Source organism: Eumetopias jubatus, unplaced genomic scaffold, assembly GCF_037043125.1.
Source record: "Eumetopias jubatus isolate StellerSeaLion01/CBP00866 unplaced genomic scaffold, mEumJub1_p1.0 scaffold_23, whole genome shotgun sequence".
Lineage (NCBI taxonomy): Eukaryota > Metazoa > Chordata > Mammalia > Carnivora > Otariidae > Eumetopias > Eumetopias jubatus.
Genome location: NW_028274829.1, coordinates 2,591,893 through 2,618,776, shown reverse-complemented (window position 1 = coordinate 2,618,776; position 26,884 = coordinate 2,591,893). Strand labels below are relative to the sequence as shown.

The 26,884-nt window shown below is 35.9% G+C and overlaps 1 protein-coding gene across 3 annotated transcripts in view; it reads right to left on the bottom strand.

Annotated features, from left to right (window-relative positions):
- Positions 1-4,058: 4,058 nt before the first annotated feature.
- LOC148162091 (ubiquitin carboxyl-terminal hydrolase 9X-like) overlaps positions 4,059-26,884 on the bottom strand; it is a 150,086-nt gene continuing 127,260 nt past the window's right edge. For 2 of the 3 annotated variants that reach the window (XM_088020346.1, XM_088020347.1), the window contains 13 exons: positions 20,729-20,902; positions 19,711-19,852; positions 17,848-18,595; positions 17,065-17,188; positions 16,241-16,466; positions 15,561-15,690; positions 13,103-13,288; positions 12,452-12,672; positions 12,276-12,364; positions 7,706-7,862; positions 7,350-7,562; positions 6,658-6,753; positions 4,059-5,608 (listed from right to left, as the gene is read on the bottom strand). In XM_088020346.1, the coding sequence (XP_087876472.1) occupies positions 5,471-5,608; positions 6,658-6,753; positions 7,350-7,562; positions 7,706-7,862; positions 12,276-12,364; positions 12,452-12,672; positions 13,103-13,288; positions 15,561-15,690; positions 16,241-16,466; positions 17,065-17,188; positions 17,848-18,595; positions 19,711-19,852; positions 20,729-20,902 (2,644 nt within the window). In that variant the 3' untranslated portion in view covers positions 4,059-5,470. The remainder of the gene's footprint in view (positions 5,609-6,657; positions 6,754-7,349; positions 7,563-7,705; positions 7,863-12,275; positions 12,365-12,451; positions 12,673-13,102; positions 13,289-15,560; positions 15,691-16,240; positions 16,467-17,064; positions 17,189-17,847; positions 18,596-19,710; positions 19,853-20,728; positions 20,903-26,884) is intronic. The other variant, XM_088020348.1, reaches the window with a different exon arrangement.

Genomic DNA, 26,884 nt, shown 5'->3' with positions numbered 1-26,884 from the left:
TTTAAGAAAATGCAAGATGTTAATAAATATACAGTATTATCTGTGATAGCTAAAATGGTGTGTTGGGGCAGATGCTATGGATAGAATCTTGACCACATTCAAGATTTCAGTTAATTTGAGGTATTGCTAATAGCCTGAGGGCCACTATCAGAAGAGGAAATTATCTGGGAGAATAGACACTTTTTTTTTTCTTAAATTTTATTTGTTAGAGAGGGACAGGGACCGCAAGCAGGGGGGATCACAGGCAGAGGGAGAAGCAGACTCCTGCTGCGCGGGGACCCCGATGAGGGACTCCATCCTAGGACCCTGAGATCATGACCTGAGCTGAAGGCAGACGCTTAACTGACTGGACCACCCAGGTGCCCCTAGACAACACTTCTATGACTGTTAATTTCCAAGAAGATAATCCAGGTGGAGTAAGGGGTATAAAAGTGCATATGTTGTATAGTTTTGTGGATTGGTATTGTCACTTTCCTGAAGAATCTTCACTAAACTGATGGTAAGAGTGATTAATTTAGGGGCAGTATATTTGGTTTTGAATGCTGTACAATAGAAGAATATATTTCAGTTGGTACAGGATCCACAGCTCAGTACTGAATAATCACAGATGGTTCTACATGATTCAAAAACAGCAGGTTATTCTCAAAAGGACGGCTAACTTGGGTTGGTTAAATGCCACTGTAAAATTGTTTACCCCTGGAGGCGAATTTTTCTCCTATAAAGCCAAGTGGAACTCCCAGATAGAGTGGGTAATATGTGTGTATAAGACATGGTAAACTGGCTTCATGGGGATCTGGATATTGATCTGCAGAATATGCCCCTTACCCACGTCATAGAAAATGCTCTAAGGATGGGGGGGCTGTGTCCCTTTTGCATAGGTATTCTTTATTGTTGCAAATATCACCAAACAATCCAAGAAGCTACATTGTCGTAGTTGCCTCAGCTTTTTCTTACCAGTTGTACATATGCTAAGAAAATTAGTAATTCACAAAAGGGCCCAGGAAGACATGGAAGAGAATCTAGCATTCTTTCCGAAAGCCTGGATAATTGTAAATGGTTATTAAGAAATGAGCTAAATAAAGCAGATAGTGATATACTGTAGCACCACTGGAGGTTGGTTGAACTAATGGGACCTCGTGGTGGTTCCTCATTAAAGGACCCAGAACAAATCTTGTCTTGAACTCCTTGAGGCAGAGCCCACTGTGATTCTAAGAGCTTTGCTAAAATCTAATGAAGGCTAAAGTTGGGAGAGTGGGGATGCAAGAGTTGATGGGATTAAGATGAGTTTGGATGAAAACTGGAATGGGGAACACATTTTTCCTAATGAGTACTGTAAAACAAAAAACTTTTGTCTCCAGGCCAATCCTGATTAGATATACTAAATGGGAATCCCTAAATAAAGGTTGTCAGTTCGAAACATTATAGGATACAGGCCCTGCTATTTGTAACTTTTTTAAAAGATTTTTATTTTTTGACAGAGAGAGACAGTGAGAGAGGGAACACAAGCGGGGGGTAGTGGGAAAGGGAGAAGCAGGCTTTCTGGTGAGCAGGGAACCCTATGCGGGGCTCGATACCAGGACCCTGGGATCCTGACCTGAGCTGAAGGCAGATGCTTAAGCAACTGAGCCACTCAGTCATCCCCAAATGGTGCTTTATCGTAATGCCTAGCCATAATAATATCTGACATTTGTGCAAGACATGGTTCTGTTGGGAAGGCATAGCAAATGTGATTTCATAATTCTTGGTAGCTTGTTCTGTAATCAAACTGAATCATGCTTTTTTTAAAAAGATTTTTATTCATTTATTTGAGATAGTATCAGAGAGCATACGTTGGGGGGGAGGGGCAAAGGGGGAGGGAGAAGGAGGGTCTCTGCTGAGCAGGGAGACTGATGATCCTAGGGTCCTAAGATCACAACCCCTGAGCTGAAGGCAGATGCTTAACTGACTGAGCCACCAGGCGCCCCTGAATTGTATTTTTAAATAAAGATTTTAAGTAATCTCTGCTCCCAAAATGGGGCTTGAACTCATAACCTCAACATCAAGAATTGCATGCTCTACAAAATGAGCCAGGCAGACATTCCTAAATTGGAACTTGACTATACTGTGATACTGACATGCTGGTAAGATTCAACTACTTTATGTAAACAGGTCTTATGAGAATGCTAATTATTAATCAAATGTACTGGCAGACTGAATTAAAGCCTCTTTAGGAAATAATACACACAGGATATGATTGGCTGAGAGAGAACTAGATGTAAGTACTCATCACCCAACTTCTACGGTAAAGAGTTCTACACGAATTCATCATAAGATACAATTAACAGTATAACAAAGAAATGAGCAAGTTAATACAAAAGTATGAAAATGCATGTAATGTTTATAGGATATGTTATCTTTAACTCTATCCCTATGTATACTGGTTCCTCCAAATGTTAGGCTTATCCATAGTGTTAGTATAATGTTATATGTCATATAAATATACCACTAAATGTAGATGCTCAAATATAATTTTTTTTTAAAGATTTTATTTATTTGACAGAGACACAGCAAGAGAGGGAACATAAGCAGGGGGAGTGGGAGAGGGAGAAGCAGGCTCTCCACTGAGCAGGGAGCTTGATGTGGGGCTTGATCCCAGGATCCTAGGATCATGACCTGAACCGAAGGCAGACGCTTAACGACTGAGCCACCCAGGCGCCGCTAAATATAATCATTTTGATGTGGCCTGTGTAGGAAAGTGTACCTCATCTGAAGAAAGGTTAATCTCTAAGCTCAGAATGTCCTGCCCCATACACTGTCTTTACGGGTTGGTCTTCAGTTTCGGCAGACAGTGCACTATAACAATGTGAGGCCTTTTGGCCTTGTGGCATCAAGTAATCAAGCATGTCCACAAGATTGAGCCAATAAAAACTCTGGTCATCAAGCTTGTATGAGCTTCCTTGATTGTTAATACTCTGTGCATATCATCATAAATGATTATTGGGAGATCGTGAGTCAGACCCTTAACTGACTGAGCCACGCAGGCACCCCAGTAAAATTTCTTTATAACCTCAAAATCAAGACTTGTGTGGCCATTCACTGATAGGCATAGAACAGCAAAAATATTTAGGTGCCTAATATGAATATTTCAGCTCTCATACTATAGACTTTGGGTCTAATGACTGTCACACTCTTTTGTTTTTTAGTGGTAATTTCGCTGTTTAAAAAACGGCCCCCAAGCAAAGTGCTTAAGCGATGCCCAGTGTTAAGCACAAGAAGGCTATGTGCCATGCCTTAAAGAGGTATTACATTATAGATAAGGGTGGTTTAAGAATGAGTTACAGGGCTAGAGCTAGAGCACTAACTCAGTTATGTGTCTGACTCTTGACTTCAGCTCAGGTCTTCATCTCAGAGTCATGCGTTTAAGCCCTGCATTGGGATGGGATTTAAAAAAAAAAAGTGGTGTTGGCATGGAGTTCGATGTTAATCAGCAACATTTGATAAATGAAGAGTCTTTAAACAGAAGCACAAATAAAGTTATGTACTGACTGATACATGAAAATGTGACTAGAAGCTTACAGGATCCTAACCCAGTATATCCTAAGGAATACAGGCTCAATATTCGTTTGTTAACTCCACATTCCCAGTGATAGAACCACTGTAAATAATGACTACAAAAATGTGACAAAAGTATAAGACTGATTAACTTAGGATTTTTAAAAAAAGTGCCAACACTTGTTTTTCATTTTTCTAATAAAAAAAAGATTTTATTTATTTATTTGAGAGAGAGAGAGCATGAACAAGGGGCAGGGTGAGGGAAAAGCAGACTCCCTGCTGAGACAGGAAGCTGGAAACAGGGGTCAATCCCAGGACCCTGAGGCTCTTGACCTGAGCGGAAGACAGACGCTTAAGCAACTGAGCCACCCAGGTGCCCCAAAGAGTAAATACTTTTAAGCACAAAGACGCAATGTCTGAAATGTTGAATTCAGTGTCATGCGAATATATGCTATACAAATAGTTAATTTTAATGTATAATACTTAAGAACAAAAGAGTAACAAAAAACAAAAACACACAAGACAAATTCTTCTTAAATCAAATTCTATTTGTGAATTCAGCAAAATAATTTCTATAAAACAAAACAGCAAAATATTTAAATAGTATAGGACAGGCCGTATCTGTTTGCAGGATATTTGGTTTTTAGACAGGTTTCAAAATATTACACACGTTCAAAAGTTACCAATTCTTTTTTAAATACAGTATTAACTCATGAGTTATAGAATCCTGAAACCAATGTTTATTCTAAAATAGTACTTCAGAATTATAGCAACTAACCAGAAGTTTATGTTTTAATTAAATACCACAACATAAAGAGTTTTGGAATGGAAAAGGAACTGGGACAATTCTTGCTTTCAAGTAAAATTGTCACTGACTAGAAAAATCAGTCAGATATCTAGGTGCAAGGGTACTTCAAAATATTGTGGGATTTTGATTATGTCCAGTTCAGTGGTTTCTGTAAAAGTTTCACCTAATAAACTCTATCATAAAACAAAACAAGCAAACAAAATACAGTCATCTATTATGCTCCACACATTCTGGGGTAGCAAAACTTTGCATATTCTTTTTAATGTTTTAAAATTCCTATAACCAATATTTTCACATTCTTTACCCCAACAAGAAAACTGAACTGTCAAACTTAAAAATTAAGAATATATGAGTAACTGAAAACTGCCTCTTTGTCACATTTTTCCTCTTGTTTTATATGTACTCTAGGTGTAAGAAATAAAACCTCTGGGTAACACAACTGTCACTCTGGGGAAACTGCTGTCACTCAGGTGATTTTGTCTTCGCTGGCTACACAAACTTAGTGTGAGGCCATGCTAAATGTTACAGCATCACTGTAGCTTTTAAAAGTGATTAACCAGAATAAAAAGGTAATGAAAAATATCCAGACACAATGTTACATCACCAATTTTTCCACATCATCCATATAATTCAAAGGTTACCAATAAGCCTTACATGGCTCTAGTAACTAGAATTAACAAGAAACCAATGGTGTGATTATTACGGATGGGCTGTTTTATATTACTTTTGGTTTTATTTTTGGTAAAGGATTTGATCCAACTGCATGAAGCAGACAATACTGGATGCAGAATGCAGCACACATAACAAGAAAATTATTTTTTTGTAGAACTCTGACTCTTCATCAAAAAATTTTTTTTCTTGGTTAAGAATTAACAGTCAAACATTAATATACTATATACATCTTTTCCATTTACATATTAGTATCAGCCATTTAATACAAAACACTATACACTTTCCCCTGCAGGTGGCTTATATATATTGACAGCAAATTTCTGCAAATGAGACAGTGAATAGACTTTCCACTCCATGTTGAACAGTTTCTCTAGTTTTGAATACTAGCCAGACACAGAAAAAGTTTGGACAGTAAGGCCTGAGTGCATGGTCTTAAAGGAAGCAGTTATGATAGGTATTTCACTGATCCTTCATTTGAGATGAGGATACTTCTTCATTGCCTTCAAAGTTTTCTTGTGCATGTTGGCCAGTTTTTTGATGGTTGTTCAAGTGTTGTGCTGCTGGCCCTGTATATGGCTGTCCATGCACATGATTATTCTGAGGGTGAAAGAGAGCCATATGTCAAACTTTTCATATCTTAAAATTAAAATAAAAAATCATGGGATAATGTTTGTCTAAAAGTAGACATGTCTCTTCTAGGGATTTATCTTTTAAAAACAATCAAGCAGTAGTTACAAAATAATCAATTCTAATATTCTAAAGAATGTAAGTATGATATGATAAATTGTTTTGTGAAAATGTGACTTTGTGATAAAATTGGATTCTACTTTCACAAGGGAAGTATTTTAAAATGTTTATCACTAAATGCTCTGCTTAAGATGATTGTTCCTCTGAGTGTGGTCCATAGACCAGCAGCATCAGCATCACCTGGAAACTGGTTAGAAATACAGTCTTATACTCCACCTCAAATGAATCAGAAGTCCTGGAGTTGGGAACTTAACAACCTGTTTTTAACAAGTGCCTTTACATGATTCTGTGACATATTAAATTTAAAGACCTCAATTAGTCATGTTTGTGGTTCAAACTTAGGACAATCTTTGAGAAACATTTCCCCAAATTCTTGTTTTTGAATGAAAGCTGAACTGTATATTGAATGTATAATGAATATTGAAATGTATATTTCTTACCAGTTTTCATTTTTCCCCAGTGAATCATCTATTGAAATCACTCAACCTAATTTTATAAAACATTTTTACTGAAAAGGAATACTGGGGCAAAAGTAACCAAGATATGTTTGTCTTAATGTTTCTTCAACAGTTATTAATTTTATATTAATGTGAAATATCACACATTTTTATTAATTACAGCAAGTAGCACAAGAGGACTGCCCAACTGGCCAGGAAAAATGCCATAAGGGTAGACTGAAATATGTTGCAACATGACATCAACTCTAACCACACTCTTCCTCTGATCATCCTGGCAAAGTTATTCTAAATAATCCCTTTATTACATTATAGTCACAGCCAATAATTTACAGAATATGTAAAGAAAATAACGAAATTCTCTTTAGGTAAAGTACAAAAACTTACTGAATAAAAACAGAAACAAACAAAAAAACATAAAAAACCCACCAAAGTCTTCTTTACCTGTTGACAGTGAGATCCAGATGAATGAGGATACAATGGGGTATCTTCTGGTAGAGATAACTCATGCTCATCTGGGGCATCCTGGTCATCTGGCTCCTAATTTTAAATAAAGAGATTAGTAATTTGATTATGAAAGCAACTTTAAATTTATTTTAATTTCCTCTTTTGAGAAAAAAGTCTTAAAAATGCACCCGCTGGGGGCGCCTGGGTGGCTCAATCATTAGGCATCTGCCTTAAGCTTAAGTCATGGTTCCAGGGTCCTGGGATCAAGCCCCGAATCGGGCTCCCTGCTCGGCGGGAAGCCTGATTCTCCCTCTCCCACTCCCCCTGCTTGTGTTCCCTCTCTTCCTCTGTCTCTAACAAATAAATAAAATCTTAAAAAAAAAGTGCACCTGATTGCTTTAACATTTTTTCATTTAAAGTAAATAAAATGATTAACAATTAGAGAAAAAAATTAGATTTTCCCAGATATGTAATTTTTAGATTCACAGAAATTTCTCCAAAATAACTCTAATAAAGGAGTTAATAAGCTCCTTTGAGTCCTTAAAAACAAAATCAAGCAACAAAAAACATTAAGGCCAACAAAAGTGCAACACAATTTTTTTTTATGTAATAGACATTGGCCTATAAATATAAAAAATTACTTTTCTTTCTTCCATTTTTATCTGCTGCCCCTTGATGGCTTTTTTTACCTCCTCTGGACAGATTTCACAAGCTTTTGCAAGAGTCATCCTTGCACTATGTGATCTCTCTAAGAAATAACCATTTGATGTTTCATTGCTTTGCACTGGAGGAGACCAATTATTGTAAGCATATGGAGGATTGCCAGTATAAGGTCTTCTTTCAAGTTCATCTCCAAGCCATTCCACTGCCCAGGTCCACTTTCTTTTAAGATCTCCATTACCCTTCAAAAGAAGAAAAAAATTATGTGAAAAAATTTAGAATAATTTTCAATGTTAATTTAAATTCTAAGTCCAAATTTTCACAATTCTTTTAAAAGCAGTGAATTATGATACAGATTATCACATGATTTGAGAAAAATTCTCACCTGTAATATCTGGTAAGCAACAGGACAATTGCTAAAGAGTGCTACCATACATTTTATACACTGGTATGCTCTTTTTTGATAGTGATTCTTAGAGCGTTGGATTGTATCAAACAAACCATCTCGATCATCTGGGATTCCTTTAAGTGCATTATGAATTCTAAAAAAGAATCAGATATAAAAATTTGTAGTATCTAGTAGCTAAGACTGTGCCTACTTAGTGCTGTTCAATACATGTTTTGACGTAATCATCAAATCCATTTAACCCTAATTTCCTAGGTAATTATAAACCCATTTTATAGATGAAAAAACAAGTATGGGGCGCCTGGGTGGCTCAGTTGGTTAAGCGACTGCCTTCGGCTCAGGTCATGATGCTGGAGTCCCTGGATTGAGTCCCACATTGGGCTTCCTGCTCAGCGGGGAGTGTGCTTCTCCCTCTGACCCTCCCCCCTCTCATGCTCTATCTCATTCTCTCTCAAATAAATAAAAAAATCTTAAAAAAAAACAAGTACAGAATTCAGTTTGCCTAATGTCACTGAGGTAGCAAGTTGGAGAGATGGCTAAAGTCTGACTGAGAAGTCTGAAGTCTTACTCAAATTATTCATCCAATATTATCTTGCTAACTATAATTTAAATCCATTACTAATAGTGAATTAAGGATTAAAATTAACTACAACTATGTCTGTAAAACTGCTCCAGTTGAATATAATTTGAGTTTCATCAAATTACTTTGAGTCAGATCATTCTTTTAATTCATTTTAGAGAAAGAAGGGAGAGTGTTTGTGCACATGTGCAGGAGGCAGGAAGGCAGAGGGAGAGGTAAAGAGAGAATCTCAGGCAGACTCCCTGCTGAGCACAGAGTCTGACAGGAGGCTTAATCCCACAACCCTGAGATCGTAATCTTAGCCAAAACCAAGAGTTGGATGCCTAACCAACTGAGCACCCCCAGGTGCCCTGCAGATCTTTATTTATTTTTTTAAAGATTTTATTTATTTGACAGAGAGAGACACAGTGAGAGGGAACAGAAGCAGGGGGAATGGGAAAGGGAGAAGCAGGCTTCCTGTGGAGCAGGGAGCCCAAAACGGGACTCATCCCAGGACCTTGGGATCATGACCTGAGCTGAAGGCAGACGCTTAATGACTGAGCCACCCAGGCGCCCCCAGATCTTTTTTTTTTAAAGATGGCAGAGTCTAGTGTGTATGGAAGTGAAGTAATTTGACAGTACAGAATGAACTTGAATTCTAATCATCAGAATACATATATGGCGGGTAACACAATTTTTACTGGCAAGAGTACAACTTGGCTGATTCACTAATAATCAGACTGTATTGCAGTTCTAACCAAATCTCAGCATTACATTTTATACAACCAATTGTTTTTCTCAAAAGCCAATTTAAAATTATTTATGGGCAAAACATGCCTTCTTTCTTTTAGAAAGACCAAGATAAAAAGTGTCTAGAGAAATTCTCCTTTTCACCATTTACTTACTAGACCATCATTATATTCCAAATCAGAAACAAATTTTTTGGTTTTGTGTGTGTTGTTTTTATTTTGGTTATCTCGACCCATAATGTGGGGCTTGAACTCCCGACCCCAAGATCAAGAGTTGCATGCTCTTCTGATTGAGCCAGCCAGGTACCTGTTTTGTGCTTTTGTTTTTACTATACACATACATAATCTAAGTCTTGTTTATCTTGGAATATTATAGTATTGTAGTATATACTCTATATATACTTCTACAGCTTTAAGTGATAATGAAGTCAGTCAGTATTTTTGCCACGTTACCATTACTACAACTGATTTTCATATACCATTGTAAATCATATTGTCTTTCCCTGTTCTGTTGCCTATAACTGGTCTGGCACATAGCAGATACTTTGTAATGTATACTGAATAAACTAAATGTTCATTAAAATCTGACTTCTTTGTGGAATTTAAGAAACAGATGAACATGTGGGAAGAGGGGGAAAAAAAAGAAAAAAAAAGGAGAGAGAGAAAGAAACCATGAGACTTAAGCACAGAGAATACAGTGAGTGTTGCTGGAGGGATGTGGGTGGGGGATGGGTCATGGGCACTAGGGTTGGGATGATCACTGGGTGTTGTATGTTAAGTGATCAATCACCAAAATTTACTCCTAAACCAGTATTGCACTGTATGTAGAAGTCAAATAAAAATAAAATCAAAGTGTCATGATACTGAAATAGGTACTGAGTAATAAACGTGTATAGGTTGGAACCTGTAATACTTTTGTCTAATGGTGACTGGTTTTGGTTAATGCTATTTTGACATTATGGATCTGTTTGAAATCTGTGATGACTAATTAGGTGACAATTTAAAAATATTAATTCAAAAAGACTAGTATTTCTAGTCCCCCTGAAATTCAAGATTGTAATGATTATGCACTACAAATTTAGAAAATAACGTAGGGCGCCTCGGTGGCTCAGTCAGTTAAACGTCTGCGTTCTGCCCAGGTCATGGTCCCAGGGTCCTGGGATCAAGTCCTGCGTCAGGCTCCCTGCTCAGCAAGGAGCCTGTTTCTCCCTCTCCCTGCTGCTCTGCCTACTGTGCTCTCTCTCTCTCCGAAAAATACATAAAATTTTAGAAAAAAAATGCAGGGTTATTTTAATCTTTTTCTTTTGATTATGACTAATGGGTGACAATATGCTTATATTTGTTTCCTTTTAAAAGAAACTTTTATAAAGTAATGCTTGTGGGAAGAGAAGTGAGGGATATTGGGTAACTAATTCTAAATCATCACTTCGGGGCCCCTGGGTGGCTCAGGTGGTTAAGTGTCTGACTGTTGCTCTCAGCTCAGGTCTTCAGCTTTGGACTCCAAATGTGTGTGGAAACTACTTAAAAAAAAAAGAAACTCACCTGTGGGCAGAATTTTATGGGAAAGAACATACAGAGGAATTTGGGGAGAAAGCCTTAAAATAGATTCTTTAGTTCTAAAAAAATTATCACTTTTCGGGTGCCTGGGGGGCTCAGGCAGTTAAGCGTCTGCCTTTGGCTCAGGTTATGATCCCAGGGCCCTGGGATGGAGCCCTTTACGGGGCTCCCAGCTCAGTGGGTAGCTTGCTTCTCCCTCTTCACCCTGCTTGTGCTCTCTCAATTAAAAAAAAAAAAAAAAAAAAAGAGGTTATCACTTTTGACTCTTCATATACTTATAAAAACCAGTAACAGACTACAATTACTTTTAGAAACTAAATGTTACCTATTATAACTAATTAAAAAACAAGTATAGGGTCACCTTGGTGATGCAATCAGTTAAATGTCCAACTTTTGGTTTGGGCTCAGGTTGTGATCTCAGGGTAGTGAGATCGAGCCCTGTGTGGAGCTCTTCCCCAAGCGCAGAATCTGCTTAAGACTCTCTGCCCCTCCCAAGTGCCCCCATCCTATCTCCTCCCTACCCTGGCATTCACTAAGATAAATAAATATTTAAAAATGAAACAAAACAGAACAAAAAACTCCCAAGTATAATATAATCCTAAAATAGTATATATGGAACTTAAATACTTATCAAAAGACTGAGCTAGTTTTCTTAAAAAACAAAAAACAAAACAAAGTAAAACACACTAAGGAGAAGGAAAAAAACTAGTATTAAGAGTGATATTGGAACTTTAGGTGAAAACATTAAAAATGAAACAAAACTGAAGTAATGAGACAGTTCATTCATTCTAATTTTTTAAAAAAGATTTATTTATTTGAGAAAGGAGACAGAGCACAAGTAGGGGGATGGCAAAGGGAGCAGCAGACTCCCTGTGAAGCAGGATCCTGAAGTGGGGCTTGATCCCAGGACTCTGGGATCATGACTTGAGCTGAAGGTAGACGCTTTTTTTTTTATAGATTTTATTTATTTGACAGAGAGAGAGACAGCAAGAGAGGGAACACAAGCAGGGGGAGTGGAAGGGGAGAAGCAGGTTTCCGGCTGAGCAGGGAGCCCTAAGTGGGGCTCGATCCCAGGACCCCGGGATCATGACCCAAGCCAAAGGCAGACGCTTAACAACCCCCCAGCCACCCAGGCACCCCTGAAGGTAGATGCTTAACTGACTGAGCCACCCAGGTGCCCCTTCATTTTAATTTTTTAATTTTTCTTTTTTACCGGGGCACCTGGGTGGCTGTTAAGCAGCTGCCTTCGGCTCAGGTCATGATCTTGGGTCCTGGGATCGAGCCCCGCATTGGGCTCCCTGCTCAGCAGGAAGCCTGCTTCTCCCTCTCCCACTCCCCCTGCTTGTGTTCCCTCTCTCGCTGTGTTTCTCTCTGTCAAATAAGTATATAAAATATTAAAAAAAAAACTGTCTAAAAAAATTACTTTTATTTTTATGAAGATTTTAGTTTTAAGTAATCTCTACACTCAAACTGGGGCTCAAACTCACAATCTTGACATGAAGAGTCATATGTTCTATCAAATGAGCCAGCCAGGCACTCCTAATTTCTTATTATTGTTTCTAAGATAAAACATTCTTAACAGAGCTTCAATAAGTAAAAATGTATTTGGCAGCTGGTAACTTCAATTATTATTTCTAGAACCTAAAAAATGTAATTATTCTGATAGCAAAAAGTAGGTATCCACCTGTGAGTCTGCCAAGAATCTTCAATAAGTAAAATCTGCAAAAGTAAATCCAAATATGGCCGAAGTTCATAGGTGTATGAATATGCAACCTAGAACAAGTAAAATATAGTTGAATTACTAATTTAAAGGAAACATGAATCAAGTTATGGACATATGAATGTTTATTTTCCTTTAACCTGCCAGAGAAGTTCACTGAGGACAGTAGATGAGAACTGAGGATTCTCCCAGCAGCAAAAACGAAGCAATTTGAGGGTTTCCTCTGAGTTACTGCAGTCTTCAATAATTTTCTTCACATAACTTGTTCTCACAAACAAAATGTCTGCCACATTCTGCTGAACTGGCATTATAGGCTGTGATAAATTGGGATCACCAAAAGGATTGGGAAGAGGGGGATTACCTAGAATAGATTTGTCATCAATGAAAAGCCAATAAACTTCTGTACAAAATTACAATACTGAATTTTTTACTTAAAAAACTGACTATAAATTAACTTTCTTAGGTCCAATAAAACATTCACTAAAATAATCAGATATATTCTAAGATGGTAAGATCCAAAAAAATGCAAACACTGATACTGAAGATAAAAAATTAAAGTTAAAATTCTTAAGCCAACCATTTCATAAGTAAGGAATTTATCACAGTAGGTAGTAAATTTTTAAAAATTCTTTTCGAACATGTGAAACAGCTTCTTGGTTTTAAAAAGTAACAAAAGCATGAGCTTTCAGACTCTTAGTTCATTTTTATAAATATTTAGAGATTTAATTAAATAATACAGAAGTCTACCATTATTGTTAAGTTATGATACAGAATAAAACAGTCTACTTTACCGTTGATTGAAGACTGCATTCTTGATGAGACATTGCAACAGCGGATCAGCTGAGACACTACTGAATATAACTTGCCCAATTCAGCATACTGGTATTTGATTGGAGGACCTGGTCCTTCATCTAAAGACACTAGCATAAATGTAGCAGGTACACTCAATTTTAGAAGCTGTGTCTTTTCTGCCATACCTATCAAAGAGGGGAGAATCTATGTTGGAGAAGTAAAAACAACTGGAATGGCTAGTGTTGCACTAAGAAAAAGTATTTAATATAGCTACGTATAGTTTTATGAAAGTTCATCTACTGTTTAGACTACAGAAATACAGACAGAACAGAAAATACATTGATGTAGTTTAATTATTCTAACTGAAATTGTGATTGTGGCATTCCAGTAACACTGAGCTCTAAAGGAATTATACTGTTTAGGGTCTAGAGACCTACATGGCAACACTCACCAATATAAAGTAAAGGTAGGGGCACCTGAGGGGCTTAGTTGGTTACACGTCTGCCTTCGGCTCAGGTCATGATTCTGGAAGGTCTTGGGATTGAGCCCCTTGCCAGGCTCCCCCTGCTCAGCAGGGAGTCTGCTTCTTCCTCTCCCTCTACCCTTCCCCAACCCCCACCCATGCTTTCACTCTCTCTCTCAAATGAATGAATAAATAAATAAATGAATAAATGATTATTATTATAAGAGTTTATATTTATTTATTTGACATAGAGTACATGTGCACAAGCAGGGGAAGCTTGTTTATGTGATACCCTCCTTCCCTCTTAACTATAAGATTCCCAGAATCTCAATTAGAGATACATAACGGAAAGAATAGTACACTACAGAGACAATGGGAGAAAAGAGAAAAAAAGTAAAATTTTCTAAAAGTCATCAGCAGTGACTAATCAATTAGTTGATTAATTAAGTTCACACAGATTATACTTTACAAAGACGAACGTTTGGATAAACAATTTAATCTTGGATACAAAATATCTGTAATGAAAATGATCTCTGGGGTGCCTCTGGGCAGCTCAGTCGATTAAGCGTCTGCCTTGGCTGAGGTCATGATCTCAGGGTCCTGGATCCAAGTCCTGCGTCAGGCTCCCTGCTTTTCCCTCTCCCTCTGCCTGCTGCTCTGCCTACTTGTGCTCTCTTTCTCTCTCTCTGACAAATAAATAAAATCTTAAAAAAAAACTTGGGTTATTTTCATCTTTTTCTTTTGATTATGACTGATGGGTGACAATATGCTTATATTTGTTTCCTCTCCCTCCCCATCTTATACTCTTGCTCTCAAATAAATAAAATCCTTAAAAATAAATAAATAAAATGACCTCTGAATCAATTCCTCATAAAATTCTACTCAAATATATGCTAATACTGCAAAATTTTTAACTAAACCACATCTCAAAAGATGAGTAATTCTGAGCTATTGGTGTATCAACACCTGAATCACCAATGCTTAAATTCTGTAATGTAAATGTAACAAACTTACTCTTTCTAAACTCTTAACAAACAATAATTTAAAAGAATATTAAAAATATCAGAAAATTTCTCATGTACATTCTTGACTATCCATCCAACAGAAAACAGTGACTAAGTGCTACTGTGCAAAAAGCCCTGATCACAAGAACTTTATACTCTAGTTGTGGTGGGCATGACAAAAACAACCTTAAAATCTAATCAAAACACAACAGAATAAGCCTAACAAAACAATATAATGTAACACTTTAGGTAAGCGCTCTGGAACAACTGAGAAGAAATGAACACAAGAAAAGCGTATTTTGAAAACAGTTACTGATACTGATTTCAACAGAGTAACTTACATACATTTTTCACTGACTTCAATTTATTTTAACAAAAACATAGGTACAGAGCACCTTCTTTAAGAAGTGATTCTTTTTTTTTTTTTTAAGATTTTATTATATTTGAGAAAGAGAAAGAAAGAGCATGAGAGGGGGAAGGGTCAGAAGGAAAAGCAGGTTCCCCTGCTGAACAGGGAGCCTGATGTTGGACTCGATCCTGGGACTCTGGGATCATGACCTGAGCTGAAGGCAGTTGCTTAACCACTTGAGCCACACAGGTGCCTGATAGCAAGTGATTCCTAAATCTGACAAATACAACCACCTGGGATCCTTTAGAGAATGGTTTTTCCTATCCCTAGAAATTCTGATTCATATCATGTGAGATATAGCCTGTGAAACAGTATTTTTAAACCAGGATTAGGAGATAAAAATATAAGAAATACTAAACTTAACAACTATCAAGGAAATAATTTAAGTGCATAAATTACCAGAATCCAAAATGAGAACTGACATTAAAAAGTTAAAATCTGCAAGGGATTTTAACATCATAAATACAGAATACTGCTTATATTTCAGAACAAATTAGGTCTCATCACTGCGTTAAAATACATTCATCATTTAGTACTAAATATGAAACAATACATTATATGGAATTATTAAAAATTCTTACCTAAATTAGCATACATTACAAACAGATTGAAATATTGCTGTAAATGACGGCCATGCTCTGAAACTTCCCTTCTGAGGAGATTTAATACTGCTCTTAGTAAGTGATCACTCAAGCTTAAGTTATCACATGCCTGTGAAGGATAAAATATTTTATTAGCAACAAGATGGAGAAAAGGATACTTCCTATATATATGTTTGCATTAGGAATGTGTGTGTGTGTGTGTGTGTGTATGTATATATATATATATACACATGACTGCATTAGGCAGAAATATCAGGAAGTAAATTACTTAAAAATAGTTGCTTTTACAGAGATGGAAGGAAGAGCTGGAAATTTTACTGTAGGTATTACTGTTGTAACCGAAAAAAAAAATCCATAGTTTTATGCTAAATAGGCTACTTAAGAGATTCAAATTTAGCATTATAAAAGTCCTCCCTGAACATATGTAATCTGAAGACTTACTACATAACTGCTAGTAACTAAATAAACAGAAGGAATTTTCCTTACATTCTGAAAGCACCCAATAATCATACTCATTGGTGTGAAATAATTTTAATAAATATATGCATGCTTGTATATATATGGTATATGTGTTAAACAAATGCGTATGTTTAGTGATTTGATCTTGCAGGAAACAGGATTTACTCGTATTTTATTGTTAGAGAAAAGCTTTCAATTACCTGACCAGAAAGTCCAGGAGATGTAAATGATGAAGGACAAGGCCCATCTTGCAAAGAAAAATGTGCAATAAATACTATAAGTTTTGCAAATGCACCCCTCACTTCTGCACTAGGGCACTCGAGGAGATATTCAGAGAAGCGATTTGAAACATTAAAAAGAACATTATGAGCAAACCAAAAACGCACATTTTTGCTATGACGGAGAAGAAGGCACAGTGCATCATACCTAAAACAGAAAAATATATGAATATCAACTTTTATTAATGTTCTTCTGTTTTGATTTCTAGAGTGAACCAATAGACTTCTATGAATCAAATAAAAAAGAAAGTTCTTCTCTAATTAATGGTCATGGTTGGTTCTAGTACAAGCATCAGAACTGTGACTTGATCTAGTCCACAGTCACAAAATGAATTAAATGAGAACTTGTGTAGATGGATGCAAATGTATTTTCCAAAAAGATGCTGAAACAGCTGTTAGATCAAGATATTGTAATGTCCTCCATACTTTTACAATTAGAAACTTAAGACCATAAACACTTAAAAAAAACTGCTGTATTTTTGAACTTAAGTCAAAATTCCATCTAGATAAAGCTTAAAACTTTCATGATGAAACAGTAAGAGCTATAATTTAATAGAAATAAGGAGTCAATTTTTGAATAGAAGGCATACTAAGATTAAGCAATTTTAATATTCTTTTCAACATTACTACCAAATTTTTATCCTATGTTTGAAATAAGATTCTCATGGTTAGGGAAAAATAAAGCAGTGCAGTATTGATGCAAACCGACCATGAGTATAATATGAATAAAATTCAAAGCCATGTACCAATCACTGGCAGGGCCACGGACAATTTTCTTCGTGTGAAATCCAGTGGTAAAGAGGAATCTAGCTGCAAGTTGAATACTAATCATAGTGATTTCTTCTGCTTCAGGCAACAAGTGATCTTGTCCTTTAAAAAACATGTATGTAATCAAACATTTTTATTTAAACATATTTAAACAAATGCCCAATGTTAAAATGATCTTAGCTAAAAGTAATCTTTAGTGCCTATCTTAGTACTTCACCAAACCATGTTTCAAACTAATGTTTAAGTCAAGTAAATTGTTATAAATAAAAGCTCTTCAATGTTTCTAGATACTATCACTACTCAAAAATACAGGGATATTAAATACTTGACTTTAACATAATGAACGAAAAATGCTGACACTGGGAAGCCTGGGTGGTTCAGTGGGTTAAGCATTTGCCTTTGGCTCAGGTCATTATCCCAGGGTCTTGCCCTGAGTTTCAAATCGGGCTCCTTACTTGGTGGGGAGTCTGCTTCTCCCTCTGCCCGCTCTGCCTGCCATTCCCCCTGCTTATGGTCTCTTTCTCCCCGCCTTCTCTCTGACAAATGCATAAATAAATATCTTTTATTAAAAAAAAGCTGACATCTTTAAAATAAAATGCTAATTATTTTCTGGAAAAAAAAGGAAAAAAAAACTGAAGGAAACTGAAGGAAACCTTCAGAAAACTGAAGGAAAATATTAATATGCATTTATGGCCAATAAAAAATTCTGTAAGTTAAATAAAAATTGTTTATTAATAAGAAGCTAAATTCCAGAAACTTACCTTGAGCAGGGCTTAGATAAATACCATTACATGTAAGCAGTTTTTTTACAAACTGAAAATATTCTAAACTGTACTGCATTCGGTTATGCATGAATTGCACATTTTGTTTTCGAACACTCCTCTCAATGGCTGGTGACATAATTTGATGGGGTCTTGTGATAGTAAGCTCTGATATATATCTTATCATCTGATCATCTTGGTCTACTGTGTCCATTCGTTCATAAAAAAGTATATAAGCATTCCACCATCTTTTTTGCCGCCTGTACGACATCCGCTTCATCATATGATCAAATACTTCTCCCATGTACTCTCCACCAAAACACTGATTTTTCATTTCTTCATCATCATCCATTTTACATTCTGTTACATCTCCATCATCAAATTTATACCAGCGATTTCTCTCACCATCTTTACCATTCCTTTGAATGATGTAAGAATAATAATGTCCTCCACTTGCTTGACCACTGTGTACAAGCACACCCACAAGTCTGTATTTTGTGCTTCCTGTTGTCTCACTTTCAGACTGCTCATTCTGTTCTATCAACTGACTGTGTGGGTTTACATTATTTCCTTCCAGTTTTGCAACACCTGGTACTGTGTAAGGTTCCATGTCCAGCTCTCGTGGAAATTCAAAATAATCATTGAATTTAATTGCACATTCTCTTTCCCAGTCATAGTCAAATCGTTTCAATTGGATAGCAAGAACAGGAGGCAACTTTTTAATTAGCAAGCGCTTTACTGTATCAACCTACAATAAACAGTGAATATAAACAGGGGCTTTTATAACCCAAATAAAAAATAAAAAAATTTAAAACTTTATGATCTGGATTTATTCAGAAATAGAGGAGTACATGATGATGAATACAATTAAGATCATTTTGTTACTACTTTTTCAAAACTTTTATACCAAACCTAAAAATACATAATTAGTCTCATGTGACACAGAAATTAATGGCTACATGTTTCCATACTGCTATTTCTATCTGATCATGTTATTTTTCTAATGTTTATTTTTATGCTAATGAACAGAATCTGCTATAAGCAAACTTCTTAAGAAATACTGTACGTAGTAACAGCATCTACTACCTATGGCACTTACGGCCACATAGTATACTAAATGCTGCACACATATTAACATATTTAATTCTGACTGTTCTGAAAAGCTCCTAACTCAAGGTTCATAGTTTAAAATATGGGAAGGAAGAATGGAAGGATGTGTACAAAACAGGCTGCCTCAGAGGAAAGTGACTGAGACCTGTAGGTAACAGACAATATTGTGGCTTCAGAGATCATGATCTATATGATGTTTAATGTCAGAATAATACAGGTAGTTAGGAGATGAGAGTAGGGCTCAGAAAAATATTTCTGTAATATCTATCATCAAAGACATGTTATCATTCCATCTTTAACTGTTTAAGTGGCTGGAATAAAATGAATTGGGCTGAAAAAATGAGATCTGGTGTTTAAAAAAAGTGCAAGTGGTTATGAAAATCTGATGTAACCAGATAAAATGAGTGATTCTAAACATGACGAGTAACATGGAATATAAAAGAGGAGCAGTGTTTTCTATTATCAGCCCTTCTGGTTTAAGGAATTCAATAGCAACTGTGACATCTAAAATGAATCATCCAAATTAAATGGTTTTTTGTAGTCCACTGGCTTTATTTTCTCTCGAGAGTTTCCTTGACAAATCTCTCAATAGTTTCCCTGATAAATCTTTAAGTTACTGTGACTGCCTCTCTGCCACAACTGTAACAAAGCAGAGTAGAAAAGTGGTATATTTTGAGGTTGAACAAAGCAACTCTGACATCTTCCAGTTCAGTTGAACATTATCATTGATTTTTAAAACCAGACAATACTTACCTTTTTATCACATTTTTCACATCGATATGCATTTGCACCTTCCAATAAATCTCCCTTGATATACTGTTCCAAAGAATCAAGAAGGTTTTGGTGATTTCTAATATCTACATTCAGAGTTGTAAAAGATTCTTCACACTCGTATCTAAAGGTATTATTTTAAGAGAAAATCAAAAGGATTTATTCCTTAAGTTTCTAGTTATCCTTTAGCTGTAAACTTGATGCAAAATATATTTTTAGTCTTTAATATATCATGTTAAATATATTAGTCAAGAGTTATTAATAAGCTTACTTAAGTTTGTGTGGACACTGTGTATTAGATTAAAAAAAAGAATTTAGTTTAAGTCATCTCTATCCCTAATGTGGGGCCCAATCTCATGACCCTAAAATCAAGAAACTCATGCTCTACTGACTAAGCCAGGCAAGTGCCCCTATATTAGATTTTTTTTAAAAGATTTTATTTATTTATTTGAGATAAAGAGTGAGACACAGAGCACAAGCAGGGAGGAGAGGGAGAAGCAGGCTTCCCGCTGAGCAGGGAGCCTGACGAGGGGCTCCTTCTCAGGACCCTGGGCTCATGACCTGAGCCGAAGGCAGATGCTTATCCGACTGAGCCACCCATGCACCCCTATTAGATTCTTAATACATACTATTGCTTATCATCACCTTCATAAAAAACCTTCTAGAAAAAAAAACAGTTAAAGAGAGGCATATCCATCCCTATTTCACAGATAAGGAACTGGAGTGGAAGTGAGAGGGGGCTATCAAAGAGATTAATTTGGTACACTTAACGAGGAAGAGTGGTGCTTTGAAGTTAGGCTTGTCTGACCTCACTGGTTAAGTTCTTTATATTCTCTCATACTGCTTGCTACCTATGTTATGTGTTTAAGTAGTAATTCATGGGGTCGTGTGGAGCCTGCTTAAGATTCTCTTTCCCTGGGGCACCTGGTGGCTCAGTCAGTCAGTTAAGGCCTCAGCTTATACTAAAATTGGAACAATAAAAACCTTAATTAGCACTTACCTATGGGGGCAGCCTTGGCAAATCTTCTGATCAGCAAAGGAACCTCCCAGGACTTGACTTAGTATAGCTGGATGTCCTAAAGCTTTTAAAGCTTCATCTAAACTATCCACCAAAGAATTAAAAAACTCTAAGGCATCATGTTGTTCCCGAAGATTAACAGGTTCACCCCAAAGCCTTAGAAAAAAAAAATAAAGTTAAGAACTATATTATGTCCCCAGAATATCCATATCTTACTTTTCATAACCACAACAAAAATGTCAGAAATCTAAGCTGAGCCTTTATTCATATAGGAAGTAGAAATAAAGCAATAAACACTATCTACCGAGTAGTAATGGTAATGGAAGTGAAGGTCACACTAAAAACTGTACTCCAGTGTCAAAGAATTACCAAGAAATTACGGGTAGCAGGCTTTAAAAATGGTGTCCTAAAAAAAAAAAAAGAACGGTGTCTTCTATATGAAACAGTGTATTTGTGCATTCTGAATGCAAGTAAAGAGCATTAACATGAGAAGGAAAATCCATTCTTATATGGCTGTTATAATTAACTACTGACATTTAGTTCTGCTTAAATCTTGCATGCCATATTGCAAAGGTTACAGCAATTTATTCTTAACCAAGGTGATTTTTCCAAATGAAAAAAAAAAAAGCTTTGTCCTGTTCTTTTGTAATTTCTAGTAATCCAAATGAATTTATGATTTAGTTCAGGGGTGCCTGGGTGGCTTAGTCAGTAGAGCATGGAACTCCTGATGTCAGGGTTGTTGAGTTTGAGCCCTACACTGGGAGTAGTTTACTTAAAAGAAAGTTAAAGGGGCGCTTGGGTGGCTCAGTCGTTAAGCATCTGCCTTCGGCTCAGGTCATGATCCCAGAGTCCTGGGATTGAGCCCCTCACTGGGCTCCCTGATTGCCGGGAAGCCTGCTTCTTCCTCTACCACTCCCCCTGCGTGTGTTCCCTCTCTTGCTGTGTCTCCCCTCTGTCAAATAAATAAATAAATCTTTAAAAAAAAAAAAAGTTAAAAAAATAAAAATAAAATTTAGGCCAACAGATTCTGAGAAGACAAAATACCAAGTGTGTGAACAAAAAATGAGAACTGTTGTTGCTACTATCAGGTTATGATGGATATTAGTAACATTTAATGGTTACAGAATAATAATATACATAAGGGAATAAAATATATTCATTTTCAGCAAAACATATGGTAAAATGTTAAATTTGGTAAGGAGGTTTATTATCTTTTGTGTGTGGTGTGCTTTTACAATTTAAAAAACTAGCAGCTTATTTTTTATTTTTAGCTGCTTATTTTTTAAAATTATTTTTAAATTTACAGATAGTAACATTAAATCTTTTTGGAGCACAATATGTATGTTACCAAATGCAGACAGATGTCTAATGACCACCACAATCAATATACCAGACCATATCTCAGTCCTCACCCCCGACCCCAAATCTCCTAATGCTACCATGTAGTAGTCAAAACCTTCCATACTCTAAATTTCTAGAAACTTTTTTCGTTTTTATAGTATTGAGAGTACTGTTTTTCAAAGTTACTTAAGTTTGATCTTTCATTTTTTCTGGCATTAATGTTTGGGTCAAACTAATACTTTTTTCCTACCATTTGATTTTTAAAAACAATTTTGAGATAATTGCAGAATCACAGAGAGTTCTAAAAAAATAAAACAAAATATACCCTCTGTGCCTTTTGTACAGTTACTCCCAACGGAACATCTTACAAAACCACACAACAATATCAAAATCAGGATACTGATAGTGATATAAGCTCCAACGTTACTGAGATTTCTACAGGCTTACTTCTTTATATCTGTGTGCTATTTAGCTTTATGAAATTTTGTTAACTTCTGTGTTGTGTGTCTACCCTGGTTAAGATACAGAACAGTTACCATCATAAGGATCTCTCAAGCATTCATTCTACAATCACACCCATCTACTTGCTACTCATTCCCAACTCTGGCAAACACTAGTCTGTCTTTCATTTCTAAAACTTTGTCATTTCAAACATTTTATATGAAGAGAATTATATAGTATGTAGCCTTTTGGATTTGGCCTTTCTCAGTCAGCAAAATGCTGAGATTCAACCAAGCTGCTGCATGTACCAAGAGTTCATTGTTTTTTAGTATGTAATATAGGTATACCAATTCATTTAACTACTGAGCTGTGGAAGAACATCTTGGTTATTATTCCCAGTCTGGGGCTACTCAGAGCTGCTCTGAATATCTGTGTACAAATTTTGGTGTCAACCTAAACTTCCTTTTCTCTGGCATAACTATTCCTGACTGCAACTATGGATTATATAAGGAATTGCTAAATTGCTTTCTAGGACAGCTGAATTATTTTGTATTCACAGCGGCAACAGGTGATCCCATTTCTCAGTACCCTAGCCAGTATCTGGTGCTGCCACTAGATTTATTTTACCATTCCCATATGTGTACTGAACTCTGACATGCTTTTCATCTCTTTACTTTTAATTCACAGCATTAAATTTAAATTTGGTATCTTGCATGGTACAGATAATTGAGGCCTGATTTTTAATTTCATCTAACAATCTGTGGCTTAAGGACCAATTTGACTTTATATTACTACTGATATAACTGAATTTAGTCATATTATCCTATTATTTCATTGTTTGTCTATCAGTTTTTTCTTCTCTACCCTTTTGAGAATTATTTAATTATATTTTTCTATTTCAATGAAATCTGCTTTTTATCTACATCTGTTATTTTTTGTTTGCTCTATAAACAGTCGTAACTTATCATGTAGAGTTTATGTTTTGGCATTCATATAACACAAAGAAGCGGGGCACCTGAGTGGCTCAGTTGGTTAAGTGTGTGCCTTCAGCTCAGGTCATGATCCCATTGTCCTGGGATCGAGCCCCATATTGAGAGCCCTGCTCCCTGCTCTGTGTGAAGTCTGCTGCTCTCTCTCCCTCTGCCTCTCCCCTTGCTCATGCTCTCTCTCAAATAAATAAAATCTTAAACAAAAACAAAGAAGATTCATAGCCAAATAAATAACGGCCTTTATTTTTCTGTTAAAAATATTAAATGTATTACATTAAAAATACACATATATTTTTAAAGATTTTATTTGACAGAGAGAGACACAGCAAGAGAGGGAACACAAGCAGGAGGTGTGGGAGAGGGAGAAGCAGGCTTCGCACTGAGCAGTGAGCCCTATGTGGGACTCAATCCCCATGACCTGAGCCGAAGGCAGACACTTAATGACTAAGCCACCCAGGTGCCCCTACATTAATAATATATTGAATGATTTCCTTTTCACTATTATTTTTGCTTTCAATATTTATACAAACTAAATAATAAAAGAAAAACAGAGTACTGTGAATACACAGTATTTCACATTTCTGATATTCTTATTTTTGAAATTCCAAATTTTCCCTAAGTAAATTATCCCCCTCCAAAGAAACTTTGTGAGGAAATTCATTGCACATTTCCCTTTGAGAATGAATGGACTTTTCTCTCCTTCACTACTGAAGAATATTTTCACTGAAAATAGAATGTTAGGATATTTTCTATTGTTTATTAGTGTCATACCAAGAAATCACTGCAAAATCCAACGTACTGAAGTACTCTGCCTTTGTTTTCTTCTAAAAGTTTTTTTTTTAAAAAGATTTATTTATTTTGAGAGAGTGAGAATGAGAGAGAGAGAGAGAGTACATGAGAGGGGGTTGGGTTAGAGGGAGAAGCAGGGTCCTCACCAAGCAGGGTGCCCGATGCGGGACTCGATCCTGGGACTCCAGGATCATGACCTGAGCCGAAGGCATTCGCTTAACCAACTTAGCCACCAGGCGCCCTCTTCTAAAAGTTTTATATTTTGTAGTTTTATTTCTTATGTTTACATACTTGACCCATCAGTATTAATACATATGATGTAAGGTCAAGATCAAATGGTCAAAGACTGAAAGCTTTTTTCTAAGATCAGGAAAGAGGCAGGATGTCTTATTTCTTCATAGCACTGGAAGGTCTATAGCAAATACCAATTGGTAAATTAAGAAACACATGTATCTAAACTGGAAATCCTAAAGATTCCGCAAAAAACTGTTAGAGTTCAAGGAATAAATTCAGCAAAGTTGCAAGATATAAAAATCAACATGTAAAAATCAGTATGTGGGATTATTGATTCATAGAGTTTCAGTTCCGAAAAAAAGAAAGAAAAAAATTCTGGATTTCAGTGATGGTGCACAAAATGTAAATGTGCTCAATGCCAATGAACTGTACACAGAAAAGCATTTAAAATACTCTTACGTCATACACGTTTTTAGAACAATAAAAAAAATAGTGCGTTAGAGTGGAAACCTGAAAAAGAAAAAATAGGTAGAAGGGCTTTCCTCAAATTTTAAAAATTTTGTGGATCAAAGGAACTACCAAGAGAGTGAAAAGCAAATCCACAGAATGGGAGAAAGTATTTGTACATCACTTATCTGTAAGGGCCTAGTACGATGGTTATACAAAGAACTCTTCATAACACAGTAACAAAAAGACATGGAGAAATAACTTGAATAGACACTCTCCTTAAAGCAAAACAGGGCAATAAATACATTAATAGATATTCAACACTATTATTCATGAGAGAAATGAAAATTAAAACCACAATAAGGTATCACTTGACACCAACTAGGAAGGCTATCACAAAAACAAAGGGAAAAGGAAAACACAAAAAATGAAAAATAAAATACTGATTATTAAAAAACTGTAACCATCAAATTTTGCTGATGGCAAAGTAAAATGACTTAAAGGACATGGAACAGTTTGGTGGTTCCTCAAATATTAAACAGAATTACCATATGACCCAGCACCTATACTGCTCACGTGTATGTACACTAATAAAATGAAAATGTAATCTTATACAAAAACTTACACAACATTAATGCTGATAAGAGCACTATTCAAATAGCCCAAAGAAAGAAACCACTGAAATGTCCATCTATTGATGAAGAAATAACCAAGCTGTGGAGTATCCATCCACATAATGGAATATCATTCATCCATGAAATTAGGTTCTGATACATGCTAAAAAATGGATGAACCATGAAAACATTATGCTTTGTGAAAGAAGTTGGATGAAGAATGCTATATTACATAATTAAAATTATATGAAATAATGAAAATAGGCAAATTCATATAGAAAGAACATTAATTTTTTTGTCGTTGGAAGAAGGGAAGACTGGAGAAAAACATTTTGAATGCATTAAACTGGCATTGAATTGTACTTTTTTTTTTTTAAAGATTTTATTTATTTATCTGACAGAGAGAGACACAGTAGGAGAGGGAACACAAGCAGGGGGAATGGGAGAGGGAGAAGCAGGCTTCCTGCCGAGCAGGGAGCCTGATGTGGGGCTCGATCCCAGGACCCTGCGATCATGACCTGAGCTGAAGGCAGACACTTAACGACTGAGCCACCCAGGTGCCCCTGAATTGTACATTTTTAAACAGTTACAATTCACGATGGTGAATTTCATGTTATGTGTCTAGAATATAGATAGTACAAAAGGGCTCCATTAAATGGAGAAAGTAACTGTGAAGACAAAAACATATTTAAGCACAAATACATTACAAATTTAGTAAATACATTATAATTCAGGAGCAAAACTATCTATAAATCTTGCTATATTTGTAGAAATATACAGAAATACACAAAATACATACACATGTACAAATAACTGAATGAAAGATTTTAAGACAACAGCTTGAAACACAGTAGCACAGTAATTTGGGAAAAAAAGAAATGTTGACTAGACTACTGAATAAAATCTTGAGTCAGACACAAGATAACCTAAGAAAAACAAAAGTACTGAAATCACTAGAGGGGAGAGAAAAGTATAGGCAGGTGACAAAACTAAAAAAGGAAAGGCATATATCTGGAAAGAAGCAGTATACATGCAAATCAGTCTTTTGCCCTAGATGAACAGTTCAATTTGTGGAAGAAAGAAATTTATAGATTGATAATGTCATTTTGGTATCATATACAGATCTATCATACAGAGGTCTACATATATCTACATAGAACTATCAGCCAACTGTAGTAAATGGGTTCTGATCCTGCATTTAAAAAAATTACACTACTAAATGTTAAACAACTTGGTAAATTTAAACAGTAACTTAAATGTAGTGATATTAGAGGGTTTTTTTT